General features: G+C 45.7%; 1 protein-coding gene across 1 annotated transcript in view; it reads right to left on the minus strand.

Annotated features, from left to right (window-relative positions):
• The window catches only part of LOC126212836 (ADP-ribosylation factor-like protein 5B), a 43255-nt gene that overhangs the window by 12511 nt on the left and 14667 nt on the right, over nucleotides 1-16077 (minus strand). Inside the window, exon 3 of the mRNA XM_049940253.1 lies at nucleotides 15185-15420. Within this exon, the coding sequence (XP_049796210.1) occupies nucleotides 15185-15420 (236 nt within the window). The remainder of the gene's footprint in view (nucleotides 1-15184; nucleotides 15421-16077) is intronic.

A 16077-nucleotide genomic window follows, 5' to 3' on the forward strand; every position in this document is an offset into this window, starting at 1 on the left:
CATTGAGGTGTGAATGATTTGTGGGTGCGACAAACATTTGAAAGCATTTGACTGAATAAAAGGAACGATATAAAGAAGTTTATTCGTATATTTCGTTATTTCATGAACAGTGATATTTTATTACAGTGGTGTATAGCGTTACGTATTATGAATATTGTGACAGACTGGTCGTAAGTGCTCTCACTACAAGTCGAGTTCTGGGCCCGATTAAGAGTCGCTGGTTCTTAGAGTCTCAAAGATTAAGTGAAGAATAAAATCACACTTAAATAACGTTGCATTGAAGCCCACTATCTTTATACCATATTAAGCTAGCTATCGTGGAATCAGGTGGTACCGTGGCCGTGTCATCGTGTGTTGTCGACAATAAATATGTAAACACGCACAAACATTTCTCACACTCTGATACCGACGAGGGAAAGAAGAGACGTCAACGATGACATACATATACAAATGGTATACGTGGCGCCTTACAATACGACGCAACGACGTCAGGGTATAGCAGGGTCCCAGACAGAGAAAATGTGAAAAGATCCCCCGACCAGAACTTCCTGCCCCTGCTCAGGAGTAAAGCAAAACTTTATACCTGGAAATAGAAACGACTTTCGTGGAAGAAACTGAGGACTAGTTCAACTGTGAATATTCTGCTAATACTAAAATTAAGAAATCTAGTAGACTAAACTTTGCACGAAGGGGCAAAAGAAAGGAGCATTCCACCAATGTGTGGGATACTGTCAGTCTGGTGCCACAGCCACACCGTGGGGGTAGTTTGTTACGCGGGAGGAAACACCGGGTGAGCCCGATACGACCAGTGAGTAGACGGCACGAGACGGTGGACTCCTCCTGTGAGGAGGGGAAGGAAGAGCGCCACACTGCAGTAGACTCCTCGACCGAGCAGAGTTTATTACCGAGAGCAGTTGCGCACCAGACGTCATTCCACTTTTGGGTAAAAAGAGATACGTCAGATCTGCATATCTGTACCTGGTGGTACGAAAGGGAACGGAGGGTAAGTATCGGCTCCTCTAGCCGAACGGTCAGCCATTTCGCTCCCTGGGACACCCACACAACTCGGGTCCCTGCTGTGAACACACTACAAGATCCCAGGAATAAACTGTGTTCTAAGCCAGTAGGAGCGTGTCCCGCTTCATCCACCACTTTAGGACCGTCAGTGTAGAAGATAGTAGCACCCTGGAACTCTGCAAGGACGGAACGTACGAGACGCCAGAAGACCGTAGGGGCGACAGAGACCTCGGCACCCAGGAACAGGTCGATCCTAATCCGTGATATAGGCACCAGCCGAGGGGAGGTACGGGGTGTATTCCGGTGAGTGGAGACGGTGACCCGGACAGATAAAACTGAGATGCAGTCTAACCGACAATCCCACCAGTGGGCGGTGATTAGGAGGGAGACATCCCTCGCTTGCAAAGATGACGAAGTACGAGAGACTTTCAGGGAATTTGCGGACAGCAGTACGTAAGAAACCAGGAGTCGGCTCGGTCATATTTGCGGAGAGGGAATCCCCGCACCTGCGAGGAGACTCGACGGGACTAGTGCGAAAGGCTCCGATAGCCAGACGCACCCCACAGTGGCAGTGGAAGGAGCTGCCGAGCCGTAAACCTGTCTACCACAACCTAGCCCGGACGAGACGAGAACGCAGTACGGGGGCAGAAGAGTCGCGCGGTCTGCACCCTGAAATGTGTGGGCCGGAAGCAAGTGTTAAGCTTCTGTGTGCACGGTGTAGTCTTCAGGTGGGGAATATGGGGCAGCCACGTCAGGCTTTTTATCAGAAATAAGGCCCAAGAAATGGAACTGTGCTATGAAATATGCTCACTATTTTTATATACACGAATTTAGCATATTTCGTGACAGTACTCACTTTTCCGTGGATGTTTATAAGATGATATTTGACTTTTTTGTGTTGGCTTCAGTCGTCTAGTGAAAGTATGATTCCATAATGCTGTTTCGTCTGCTGCGGAAATGTCACGGTTCGATGCGTTTGCCTCATTTTTGGTGCTTCAAATACCATTTTTCCAAATGTGCTTCCTTCTTGATGTTTATATAAAAAAGTAGTAGAATAATTCATTTTTGCTGGTCACTTGCAAATTATTATAACGGGGACCTGTACATTGTTCCACAGTCACACACCGAGTGTTCACTGCCGACCGACTTCGGTCAGAGACGACGCCAGCGTCAAAGACATTTCAAACGACACACCAGCTTCCACTTGTAACCAATCTCTTTGATATTATTTGTCACATCTACTAATATTAATCAATATGCTGTCACTCTCGAACATATAAGCAAATTAGCATAAAATAAGGCAAATTACAATTCACAAAAATATTCTGACAAAAATATAAGAAAACATTTACAACCTCCCTCATCAGATTTGGTATCGACAAACCCGGTACAAAACAACGCATCTCCCAGATCCGTCACAGCTACAACATCGAGGAACTCGTCATCTAAATAAAGTTACGGATTGGGGCGTACTGTGGGTCGATGACAAAAATGCACAAACCACGTTTTCGAGGGTGAAAAGCTGTGGGAGACGGCCAGACAGAGGTCCGTCGGACGGCGCCTTCGAGCCGGTGCTCGGCCGACAGTGCCAGTGGGAACGGCACCAGATGCAAACATCGTCGACATACAGTAACGGTGTAACCGGAGGTTACAAGCCTACCGGTGGCTACGAGGAAGAGTGCGATACTTAATACAGGACCCTGTGGGATACTGTTCTCCCGAATACGAGAGGTACCGAGTGAAGTACAAACTCGAATCTGGAAGAACCGGTGGGACAAAAACTCACAAATAAGAGTCGGAAGGGGACCGCAAATGCCGCAGCGATGTAAGGTAACTAAAATGTGATTGTGCCAAACTGTGTTGTATGCCTTACGTAGGTCAGAGAAGACAGTGACGAGTTCGTCCTGTTTGGAAGCGACACCAATACGGTGACCGAAGGCCCCCATACTCCGGTACCCGAGATAATCGGGAGCTGTCATCTGTAGTAGTTTACAAAGTATCACCGTCAGGGTAACTGGGTGGCACTGGGTTCTTCCCCGGCTTAAGGATGGGGACAACTATACCTTCTCACCATTGCGAGGGGAGATCACCTGCGAGCCAAAGGCGGTCGAAGAGCCCCGAGTAGACACCGCCTCTACGTAACGTCCGAGTGTCGGATCGTCCGGTTGTGGACGGAATCTGGGCCTCGGGCTGCGTCAGGTAAAGAGGAAAGTGCCTGCCAGAATTCCCAGTCAGTGAAGGGTTCACAGTAGGGTACAACCTGGCGAGGGTCGAAACAGAGGTTGTCCGTTCGACTCAGAGTTTCTGCCGGAGAAAGGTAGCGGGACAGAAAGAGGACACCGATGCCGTCGCAAAGTGTGTCGCGAGGTGTTCTGCGAGGACCAACAGATCGGTAGACAGAGCACCTCGGAGGAGACCCCGGACAGTCGACTGTCGCCGGCAGCCGCGAAGGCAAAGGAGCTCGGCCCGAAACTACGACGAAGGTGCGTACGTTCCCGTGAAGGAAACGTAGTGCTTCCGGGATGCCTTTTTACTCAGTTTAATAAGGAAATGAGCCTCAGCAGAGAGACGCTTAAAAACCGGGCCGCCCATCTCACAGCAGTGCCGGCAGCACAAAGAATAGTGGCAGAAATGCCCTGCACGACTGCACCGATGCAGTTCGAGAGAGGGGTGTCTAAGTGCACAGCAGAAGATTGGCACTGCAGAATGCCCGACATGAAGGCCCGTCTGCCCGGCAGTGGCAGGGGAATGACAGAATCGCCAGAAAGTGGTCACTGTCACAGAGATCGTGACAGGGCAACCGACGTGGGGAAGCCACGAAAGCAGGGGAGCAGATCGTGAGATCGATAGCAGTAAAGGTGCCACGAGCGGCGCTAAAGTGGGTAGGGGAACCGTCGTCGAAGTCTGCAATACGTCAGTCGAGTAGAAGACCCCTACCTGATGAAGTGGCACTCCACCACAAGGGGTCAGACGCACTGAAGATACGGGGATGGGAGTTGCTGTATTAAGTAAGACAGTTCGGCATAAGGAAATGGCCTCCTCGGAGGGAGGTAGACATTGCAAACTGTAATTGCCAGTGTCGTCTGCACTCTAACCACTACCAATTACAGGTCGGTACAAAAGGGGGTTCCGGTCACTGACGACATTGGCGCAAACCGAAGTGCGGGCCCCTCCAGACAGTATCCCGAGGCAGGCACGGTTCAGACAGAACAACCGATAACCGTGAAAAGCCGGAAAGTGGTCGTCACGTAAGTGCGTTTCTCGAAGAGAGAGACAGAATGGAGAGTAGGAGGAAACGAGGCGTCGTATTTGCGGTAGGTGACGATAATATACAGTGCGATTCCACTGGATTACAGTGCGGTGAGAGGCCAGGTGAGACATAAATATGCCGAGGGGAGTTAACATCGGTCGGTCAGTGGTCGTCACTGACGAGGATCGGGTGACATCCGTAAAAACTGGGACCTATTCGAAATGAGGAGGAGGAGCGAAGCCCCCCGGGAAGCCTCGTACTTTGACTTGCCTTCTTCTCCCTCAGTGGGAGGGAAGAAGGAAGTGTTATCTGTAAGGAGAAGGAGGCAGTGATGACGGGATCTGACAGAGAGCGAGTGGCTTCGGGGGCCTCGGAGCGCGGGTCTCGTGTCCGACCGAGGGTCCCGTCCCGAGACTGCCAGGGAGGGGTGTTCCGAAAGGAAGCCCCATTCCTACCAGTAGCCAGAGAAGAGGACGTCTTCCCTAGCCGAGGAGGAGACGGAAGAGGAGACGGAAGAGGAGGGGGTTCCTGGAGGGGAGGGGCGGGTGCTGCCGAGGGTGGGGAGAGGGAAGGGGGTAATGGGGAGAGGTGAGGAGAGAAAGCCGTAACAGAGGCCGAGGTACAAAAGAGATTCACATAGTGATGTCTGTCAAACTACTTCCGGGTCTGAAAGTGACTGAGACAGTCAAGTATTGTTAGTTATCTTTATTTCCTGAATTCTTTTTTCCTTCACGTACACGGGACACTCCGGTGAGCGGGGAGAAAGGAGCCCGAAGCAGTTTACACTGTTAGGCGGTGGGGTGCAAGGGGCTCACCACGCGAAGAGAGCGGCCACAGTCGCCACAGACGGGAGGTTTCACATCGCACCTGTACACCATTAGCTTGAACTTCTCGGGCAGACTATCCCCCTGAAATGCCCAGATGAAAGCACTAAAGCTACACGACAGTCCTCGGGGCCTTTCTGGACACGCCGGACGAAACTGACGCCACGTCATTCGAGATTAGTCCAAAGTTCATCATCGTTCTGGAGGACAAGGTCCCTACCGAAAATTACACTTTGTGTTATACTGAGTGACTCGTGAGGAACGATAGTCACGGTCCCGGGCACGGAGGGAGGCCGACTGACTGGCAGAACTTATCTTTACAAGGAGAGACAGATCTCGTCTCACTCGACTACTCGACTTCACCGAACCTGTCGTCCACAGAGGAAAGATCTTCGGTGGTGGCAAAAGTCTCACCGTCGGCCCCGGTACAGACCGGGAACTGTGGAAAGTGTTTCGCCCCGAGCCGGGAGGCCCGGTCCTCCTCACAGGGGATAGAAAAGTAGGGCACGGTCAGGAAGGCAGAAACAAGAACCGAGATAGAACTGTGTCGAGGAGAAGATGCGGCTGCAGAACGTCGATTATTCCACGACCGGACACTGCGCACAACACGGTCACTTGTCGAGAGTGTAGAGACTTCGCGACTGCAAAATGCGGATTCTCAGTCCCTCAAATGCACAAATTTTGCTTGCTAACAAACCCGTGCACGCAGATACTACACTCGTGCTCATAAATTAAGGATAATGCTGATACGTGGTGAAACAACGCTCTGGTGGGCGGTTTGCGGGTTTAAATCACCTCGGGGTATGACCGTGCGGTGCATTTGACCTGCGGTCGTCGCACGGTGGCGCTGGCAGCAGTCCACATACGCAGAGGTGTGTCGGTGCTTGTCAGAATTCGGTGCAGCGAGTAAGTGTGCCGACGTTCTCAGACGTGCTAATGGTGACTGTGTGTTGAAAATGGCTCAAAGAACATATATTGATGTCGTTATGAGTGGTAGAATACCAGGGCGACTGGAGGCCGGTCAAACACAGCAGGTCATAACACGTGTGCCACAAAGTGTGATCTCAAGATTATGGCAACGATTCCAGCAGACTGGAAACGTGTCCAGGTCCTAGAGTACGGGACGTCCACGGTATAGAACACCACAAGAAGACCGATATCTCACCGTCAGTGCCCGCAGACGGCCACGGAGTACTGCAGGTAACTATACTCGGGAACTTACTGCAGCCACTGGAACAGTTGTCTCCAGACACACAGTCTACAGACGACTGAACAGACACGGTTTGTTCGCCCGGAGACCTGCAAGGTGCATTCTACTGACCCCTGGTCACAGGAGAGCCCGTAAAGGTGTCGAGAACACAGTACACGGTCAATGGAACAGTGGTCCCAGGTTATGTTAACAGACAAGTCCAGGTATAGTCTGAACAGTGATTCTCGCCAGGTTTTCATCTCACGTGAACCAGGAACCAGATACCAACTCCTTAACGTCCTCTAAAGAGAGGAGGTCGCGGTTTGATGGTGTGGGGTGGGATTACGATTGGTGTACGTAGACCCCTGCAGGTCTTTGACAGAAGAACTGTAACAGGTCAGGTGTATAAGGACGTCATTTTGCACCAGTATGTCCGCCTTTCAGGGGTGCAGTGCGTTCAACCTTCCTCCTGACGGATGACAATGCACAGCCCCACCGAGCTGCCATCGTGGAGGAGTACCTCGAAACAGAAGATATCGTGTGAATTTAGTGGCCTGCCTGTTCACCAGACCTAAACCCCATCGAGCACGTCTGGGATGCTCTCGGTCGACGTATCGTTGCAGCTGTTCAAACCCCTAGAACACTTCAGGAGCTCTGACAGGCACTGGTGCGAGAATGGGAGGCTCTACCCCAGCAGCTGCTCGACCACACGATCCAGAGTGTGCCAACCCGTTGTGCAGCCCGTGTACGTGTGCACGGTGGTCGTGTCTCGTATTGATGTCGGGGTACGTGTGCAGGAAACGGTGGCGTTTTGTAGCACGTGTGTTTTGGGACAGTTTTCTCAACTTATCACCGATACCGTGGACTTACAGATCTGTGTCGTGTGTGTTCCCTACGTGCCTATTCCATTAGTGCCAGTTTTGTGTAGTGCCACGTTGTGTGGCACCACATTCTGCAATTATCCTTAATTTATGAGCACGAGTGTAATTCCCATCGTGCCACGTGCCAACCGTGCAGTTTGAATGTCTCAATGAAAACCGTTCGGAAGTTATGACAATATTATTTCGTACAGTTCAATAACTGTCATCCTGTATATGCTATGTGATATATACAATCTCCAATGTGTGTAAGCCACACTTGCACACTATTTGACGCACAACGTACACACTGTATAATGCGCACTCTCACCCGTTCCCCTCCGTACGCACTGCACGGGCCAACGCGTGCATGCAGATGTGCAGGGCAGCTGATATTGCGCGTACAGCAGCTTACTTACCACCACTCGTAGTAACATATCTACTGACACACGAACACAGCCTCAGGTGATAGCAGGCAGATAATAAACCGAACTACTGAGACTCCACTACTGGCAAGTACTTCCCCACAAATTTAACTATGAATTACTGTAACCGGTCTCATTTATCTTATTTACTTTCCACTATCTGTGTCGGTGTATTATACGTTCACAATTTATGTCAGTAAGGCACATACGTACCTGCCGGTTGTACAACTTTTGGGCCGTCTTTCGACAATACAGTCACTTACTGTACACTGAAACACAGTGCCACACATTACCACAGGTCCTAAATACAATACCTATACGTCTCATTACTCAACAGAGATACCCAATGCTGGGGGTATGCCTATAATCTTCCGAAAACAGTACTGGCGAGAGTTTTAATAAATGGGGCTGGTAAGAGTAACGTACAGCTAATTTAGTTAATAATACACACAACTAACAGGATAACCTCAAACGTCTGCATTTGAAGTATCTACTCTGTTACTGCAACTGAGAAAGTAACTTTTAGAAGCATAGGATTTCACATTAGTAGGCTGTGAGATCTGAGGTCGATTCTGTGAAGACAGTAACATAAGGAGAGATTGATGCGACGAGAGAACTGAGGAATATACTGACGTGCAAACTCGGGATCAGTGGCACACACAAAATTATGAAGGTAGCGGAGAAAAAATACAGGGAATAGGAGGTAATCTACAACTCGTGCAAAAGCCAAATAGTCGAAGGATGTGAAAGGGAAGACACAGTAAAGAAGGGAGTGGGACAGCACCTTAACTTATTCCCCACGTAAATTGATCCGTACACCGAGTAAGCACTGACGGTGCGAAAGAGAAATCCTGAAAGAGAGTTAAATGTTGTGGAGAACAAACAAAATATTTTTAGGTTTACCAATGACGTAATTGTTTCAGGGATGACAAAGAACTCTGAAAGCAGTCGAGTGAAATGGATTGTCTCCTGAAATGAGGTCATACACAGAGCATCTGAAAGTTCAGCAAATGGTCACTGAAAAATTAAGGAAACGACAGTTACAAATAGAATACCATTACTGGCCTCGAAAGTAACTGCCATTATTTACAACACACTTCTGTCATCAGTCATAAATCTGTCAGAAACTGTCAGCAAATGCTTCACGTCAAATCACTAAGTACCACGATCGGGTGTCGTTCCTCGTCTGCGACACGTGCGTGCTCAACTTTCTTGTTAGACTCGAGGTGTCTTCTTCGACACCCTCCCGATTCTCCACATCTGGCACTGGCAGACTTCTTTTCGTTTCCCCACCTGGAATTAGCCTTTAAAAACTTACGTTTCACATACGTTATTGGGGACAACCGTGCTTCGCGGGACCCGAAAACTTTACGAATGAAGGCAGAAGTGTGTTACAGATATAGGTTATTACTCTGAATGTCCGTAAAGGTTTTTGATCGTAACTAGAGTTCCCTTTATTGTCTGCGACCGTTTGCTGAACTTTCCAGACATATCTCTTGAGACGATCAATGAAAATAAATCGAGGATAATGGAATGTTGCCAAATTAAATCACTTTATGGAGTACGTGATGTCAAGTTGTCTGCCTCGTTATCACTACCAATTTTTGTTAACACACATCACCAAAGTGTAAGACCTCATATACAGGGTGTCACAGTCCTGCTATCATTTCAAAAGATCGTAACTTGGGAATTATTATATACAGAGAATTGTTGTTTGTTATAAAACATTAGCAGCTAATTTCTTTTCCTTTGTCCACCGGTGACAGAGTGGGAGGAGGTGCAATGTGCCTTCCAGTACACAGAACCCACATTGGTGAAAACAGTGCTGCGGAAATATCGATGACAGTGCGGGAGGGCACCTCCCGCAAAAACAAGTGTAAAGAGGTGGTTAAAACTATAAAGAGACAGGTACTGTCACAATAGTCTCATTGTGTGGCCCCTGCACTCTCCTACTGTAACGCCATTATACTTCTTTTGTGTGGTTAGGTCAAGGATTACACGTGCACAAAACCTCACAGCTACCCTTTGTGCACGAACTGATGAAGCAATTGAAACAGCTGATATGCTGATGCTGACCTGTCTCAATGTTCTACAAGTGACAAGTGAGGTGCACACTGAAATTATGACATTTAAAAAGGTTTTTTGAAGTGACTGTTAGACTTTAGAGACACCTCGTATTACTTCTGCATCAGGTCATGTCATATCAATACGGCAATGTGGAAACTTACTCACAGATTAAAACTGTGTGGCAGCCAAGGACTTGAACCTGGGACCTTTGCCTTTCGTAGGCATCTCCACAATACCCTTTCTTCCAGGAGTGCTAGTCCTTGTTTTGCAGAACTAGTGTGAAGTTTGGAAGGTAGGAGATGAGGTACTGGCTGAAGTGAAGTCGTAGGGCGGGATCCGAGTCGTGCTCCCATAGCTCAGATGGTAGAGCACTTGCCCGCAGTAAGGTAAACGTCCCGGGTTGGAGTCCTAGTCTAGCGCACAGGTTTAATCTGCCAGGAAGTTTCAAATTAGTGCACACTCTGCTGGAGTTGAAAATTCGTTCTGAATTACGGCAATGTTGTTAATGAGGAATGTCGAATGTTTGTACTCGGGAAGTGAAACCTGTTTGTTTCTGCTGTACTGATATGACACGACATAATACATAATTAAAATGTGAAATTTTATGCTGTGATGATGGTTATGAACAAAAATTCTTAGTGATAATAAGGGACATGTATATAGCTGTATAACATGCATTTTGTAAAGTACATAACAACTGTTGGCAAATGCCTTTAAAAAAAATACTGAATTAAATAAGGTAATTCTGGGGGAACTGTATTGGGAAAAAATTCTCCTTAAGGGGTCATTCCATGTCATGTCATCCAGGCCATGACACCCATTATCTAATTGTGAACTGAGATTTTGTGTACTGCTTTTGTATCTAATATCATGAACTTTTGACACTTTTTATTGCTTTATATACATTTTGTTGGTAGCAATTGCTGAAAGTTTGACGCAATTTGTTACTTCAAAGCAAACTGCAAAAATTTGAAAACTGGCTGCAGTTTTTGAACAAAAAATGGTACGCTGACAGTTTTTTTCCCCTGAATATCCTATCAGACATGTACTTTGGGAAAACATGTTAACCTGTGCAATTGAATTTTTGTAAATTAATTTTATTGTTAAATTAGAAAAAACATTTTGAACAACTGCGCCGAGCAACTGAATGCAACTTTGAACGAGATACTCCTAAGCTAGTATTGAGCACAGACTTTTCAGGAATTTGCACCTTCACACTATTGTCATTTATATAGTCTGTTCGTGAGTCGACACTTGCCGGTTTTTCCATAAATAAGGTTGATACAGGTTGGGCACATTTTCTCCCCAGGAATAACGCTAAAGTCTTTCATTTTGAAGGTCTTTGCCTTTTCTAAACTAATTTCACGCAATCCAGATGGCACTTGAAGGGATCACAGGAAATTTTCTTATGTAGAGCGAATCTGCGCACGTACCTGTTTGTGTTTAACACCTACACATGAAACACTTAAATCACAGTATGAGTGACTGTTGCTTTGTTCTTGTTCTTCACTGGTCAGTCTATTCACACAAGTCAGGGCATTATCACATACTGTATATCTTGCAGATACTGTCCAAGAGAACACTGCCTACTTGTACTTTCCATACTGCTTCAGTCATAAACCCAATATTTGTCATAATCATTCTATCCCATTGTTTCATTACAAAAGTATTTCCCATTATTATTAACATTAGGGGACTTACTTTTGTTTTGAAATGAATAGTTAAAAACTGAAACAACTGAATTTTTAACCAATAACTGACTCTGGGTACAGCTCAGTACAAGAGCTCAGAACTGCATGTTCAAAAAACAGGACTCAAAACAAAGGAATCGGGTGCTGCAATACACGGAATGGCAATAAAACAGTATTTTCAGGTATGATTTGTTCCTAGTGAAATCCAGTGTGGCCAACTTCAGCAATTTAGTGGTGACATGGTAGTCATGAATTAGCAATTTTAATATTTCTTTTACAATAATGTTGTTTTTCACACTTCCCATTATTTCTACAAACTGATTCTTTTTGTGTGATAATGGAATAATAATAATAATAATAATAATAATAATAATAATAATGTCGCAAATTTTTCGAAGGTATCTATGAGGGGTAATACCTTAAAAAATTTATTATTTTATCTGAGATGCAGATGTTTGATATTCACTACAAGAAGCATGAATATAAAAATATAAAACACACACACACACACACACACACACACACACAAAATAAATAAATAAATAATTCAAGCTTCTACTGCAAAAACTGTAGGAACTATTGCATTTCTAAATTATAAAGGAGCTCGTCTATGAAAGCCTAAATTCCTGAATCTATACAACTTCTTTTTTTCGTAAGTGAAAAAGTAATTGACCTGCAACATTTACATTTTAGAAAAGTGAATACAACTAGGTAAATTTCCACTATCCAAAATTTCAAGGATTTGTGTGATGGTGGGTGTCATTTCCTAAAATCACTGGACGATTTGACGTGACATGACCCTGAGGTGCCTTCTCCTGATGGAGGTTAGCGGTTCACGTAGCCAGTTCCAGACCCGACACTGCAGCACGGAAGACAACTTCACACGTGCAGTCTTATCGTCTCCAAATGCCCTCCACTCACAGACTTCTTCTGACAAATGTTTTCCCTCATATTTTCCCTTTGATGACGAGTCATAATAGCTGGTATCTTTTGTCTCTTATAACGTCTCCTCGATATTGAATTTTTCTTTGTTTTACAGTACCAATAGTTCTTTCAGATTTCTCATCCTACAAAGGACTACTTCGTTTGAAATTTTTTTCACCCAAAACGTCCGTAAGAAACGGCAATAAAGATACATTTCTTAAGTGTCATATTTTCTTCCTCCAGATATCGATTGACGGGCCAGCTTTCACACCGACAGAGAAAAATTGAGAACTAGTAGCGACAAATCATTTACGTGTTCAGCTGCGGACTGAGACCCGACCTTACGAAAGGTTTCTTCGTGCTACTAAATTGGCTACTGGCTTTTTCTGTTCTAGAGCCGATCTCTTTCTCGCAGTCACACTGCTCGTCCATCTCAGGGACTGAGAACATCGTGGACAATACCTGTCAAACCTTATTTCCCCGTACTGACGAGGTTGCCCGGACTCTTCTCCCAGATAAGACTACAACTCAGGTCTCGGGCAGGTTACACTCGCCGCACTGCCGGACTAAATTGTCTGTCGCATGTCGGACTGCAGGTAGACCGTTTGCTACACCAGTTTCACCTGCGTACCTAATACTGTCGATTATCTTTCCATTTGTAATGATCCCAATGCTACCTTCTGCCAAAGCTCTCCTAAGAATTGCTCCAGACTAAATGATAAACGAGAGAGGTGGTAGTATACAGAACTGAGAAACACCTTTACTAATTGTAGTCGCACCTTTACCGACTGTAGTCGCTTCCGATGTTCCTCTGCGAGTTTTCACACCTGCAGTCAGATTCCAATATTGCGCAATAACAATACGTAGATCGTTTTGTTTGAAACCGGTTAACCTCAAAATCACTGCCTTTTATGTCTTATGCAATCGAAGGCATTTTTATAGTCCACAGAACACCTGTTCACATTGACATTCATATGACTGACATATCTGTGCCGACTAAAGCGTAGAATGAAAATTTGTACCGAAGCTGGGAGTCTAAATCGGACCTCCCGCTCTCTAGGCAGGTGCGCTAACCGATACCCCATCCGGGCACAGTGGCTCTGCAGAACTGTACGAACTACCGTATTTACTCGAATCTAAGCCACACCTGAAAAATGAGACTCGAAATAAAGAAAAAAAAAAAAAGAAAAAAAAAAAAAAAAATCCCGTATCTAAGCCGCACCTGAAATTTGAGACTCGAAATTCAAGGGGAGAGAAAAGTTTTAGACCACACCTCCAAATCAAAACAAAGTTGGTCATTGTAACATGAGACACAATTTAGGTCGAATGACTGAAGATACAGTTACAGTAGTTTGGTTCGAGTCGTAAGCTTAACAGTTAAGCTTTACGAAGTAGCCATTGCTATGTGTCAGGTGCTCCATCCGTACTTATGCGGGTAACCTTCCTTTTTCACATGCTTCGTCTGGTTTGAATCGATTGCTTATTTTGCTTTGATTTGATAAGTGCCATTCTCTTTGTTATAGGTGTTTACATCACTCTAAGCTAAAAATACATTACTGTACTTTGTCATGCATTGTTTGTCACATTCTGATAATGAGTCTTTACGACCTGTCACCACTCGCGATATGGCTTGCTTTTGTGCACGCTACCACCGCTTACAATAAAAAAGGAAGAAAGAGAGAAAAAGAGAGAGAGAGAGAGAGAGAGAGAGAGAGAGAGAGAGAGAGAGAGAGAGGAACTGTCTCATAAGCGACACAATGGCAAGAGACTGCTATTTGTTGTTACTTACACTGCTGCTTTCTTTGATAATGATCAACAAGAACCAAATAATAGACTGTGTACGATAGATGTTCTGAACGAGAGTTTAGCAAAAATTTTTCTTTGCTTGAAAATCTTTGCAGACACCTCTTTAGTACATTACATTCTGCACAGAAATTAGAGTCATCTTAGATTTAAAAATCTAGTCAGTTGCCGTGCTTTATTTCTGACTGTATCACTATTCAGCATAAAATAATACGAATACGAACATGACACGATATGTATATTCTTCCGTGTTTGCTGTTGTCTCACTCTAGTTTCGTAGTTTATTAGGCAGACAGGATTTAAATGAGATAGCAACAAACACGAAAGAACACGTGGCATAATGTTTACATTCTTCTACCTTTTCTTTTAATTTATTTACTGACGCAGAGGTTTTGGCACCACTATTTATCTTTGTGCCTGTAAAGCACGCCTGTGTAGCACTACATATATTCGATGGCAGAAGTCAGTTGTGGCGGCACCTACCAACATTTTCCAGAACTTCTGCTCACTTTGCACTCGATTCCAAGCCGCAGGCGGATTTTTTGATTACAAAAACCGGAGAAAAGGGCGGCTCGAGTAAATACGGTATCCTAGCTTGCCTCCCTCCTCGATCCAAATTGTGACACGCCTTGACCCACTCGGTATCCCTCCACAGCACTGCAAAGACACACTAACAGTACCGGAATACACCTCAGCTTAGAACACATCCCACGCTCGGTACAAACGTTCGTTCGTCCCCTCAGTCTGCACGTATACGCCGTACGTGCTCGAGACTCGGAAAGGTCTCCGGTACAGTATATTTTCATCTGATTTGTATCTCTGCACTCTGTGCACTAGTGCATTAGGAAATAAGACACTTCTGAAATGTGGTGCTCCAGAAGGAAGCTAAACATTACACAGGTAGATCGAGTAAACTAATTAAAGAGGTGCAACTACGGAGAAAAGACCCGAGGAAGGGATCGGTCAGTAGGACACATCTCGAAGCACCTGGGAAGCGTCAACTCGGTTACGGAGGGAATCGAGGAATATACCACTCTGCTAATCGGGACCTGGCACCGACCTCTCCGAGGAGACTGCCACCGACACCTACGAACGACAGACTCGGGAACGTGCGGGAAAAGAAGAGAGAGAACTGACCCTTCTCCGGTGAGGGCGCAGCAGGACTGGATCTGCCACTGGTGGTGCTTGATTGAGGTGAGGTCGAGCAGGCGAGAGATCTCTGCCGCCGACATGGAGCCGCGCAGGTCCTGCTTGTTGGCGTAGACCAGCACCGCCGCCTTCGACAGCTCCTCGTGCTGCAGCATGCGGCACAGTTCCTGCCGGCACACGCCGATGCGCTCGCGGTCCGTCGAGTCCACCACCAGGATCACGAACTGAAACCGGACGTCACTGGTCTGTCACAGCTGCGACTGGGGCGGTCGTAATTTATGCCGACCGAATAAAAAGGCCAAACCGTGATTACAAAATTTGATCGACATAGAAATGTTACACAGTCAGCCTTATAAATATTAAAAAGAGCCGTCATATTTATTGAAGGCAACTATTTACTGTCACAAGAATTTATTTTACTGACATTGTCTTTTAACTCTTCTTGCCGAATGACATTTACACTTCCAGAAAACAAACTAACTTTACGTATAACTGTAATGACTGTAAAGTACAACTTCGTCCTTTTTTGGAATGCTGCACAAATTTATAGATCTTCACTAATTTCTTAATACTTTTTCTCCTAAATTATTCCTTTATTTCGACCAAACGAGCCAGCAAATTGACAAGATTCTCTCCGTGCATGCAGTGCTGGCAGGACAAGAAACAAGGAACTAATAAAGAACTTGTATAAACGGCTCAGTGTTTCGAATAAATTAATCACACGGATTTAAATTAAACTATTTACCATATTTTACAGACTGTATGACATTTATTTCTTTGAAAAACTGCCTCCAAAATTCGGGTGCTTCTAAAAGATGGTTCAAATGGCTCTGAGCACTACGGGACTTAACATCTGTGGTCATCAGTTCCCTAGAACTTAG

The sequence above is a fragment of the Schistocerca nitens genome, chromosome 11 (genome assembly GCF_023898315.1).
Source record: "Schistocerca nitens isolate TAMUIC-IGC-003100 chromosome 11, iqSchNite1.1, whole genome shotgun sequence".
Lineage (NCBI taxonomy): Eukaryota > Metazoa > Arthropoda > Insecta > Orthoptera > Acrididae > Schistocerca > Schistocerca nitens.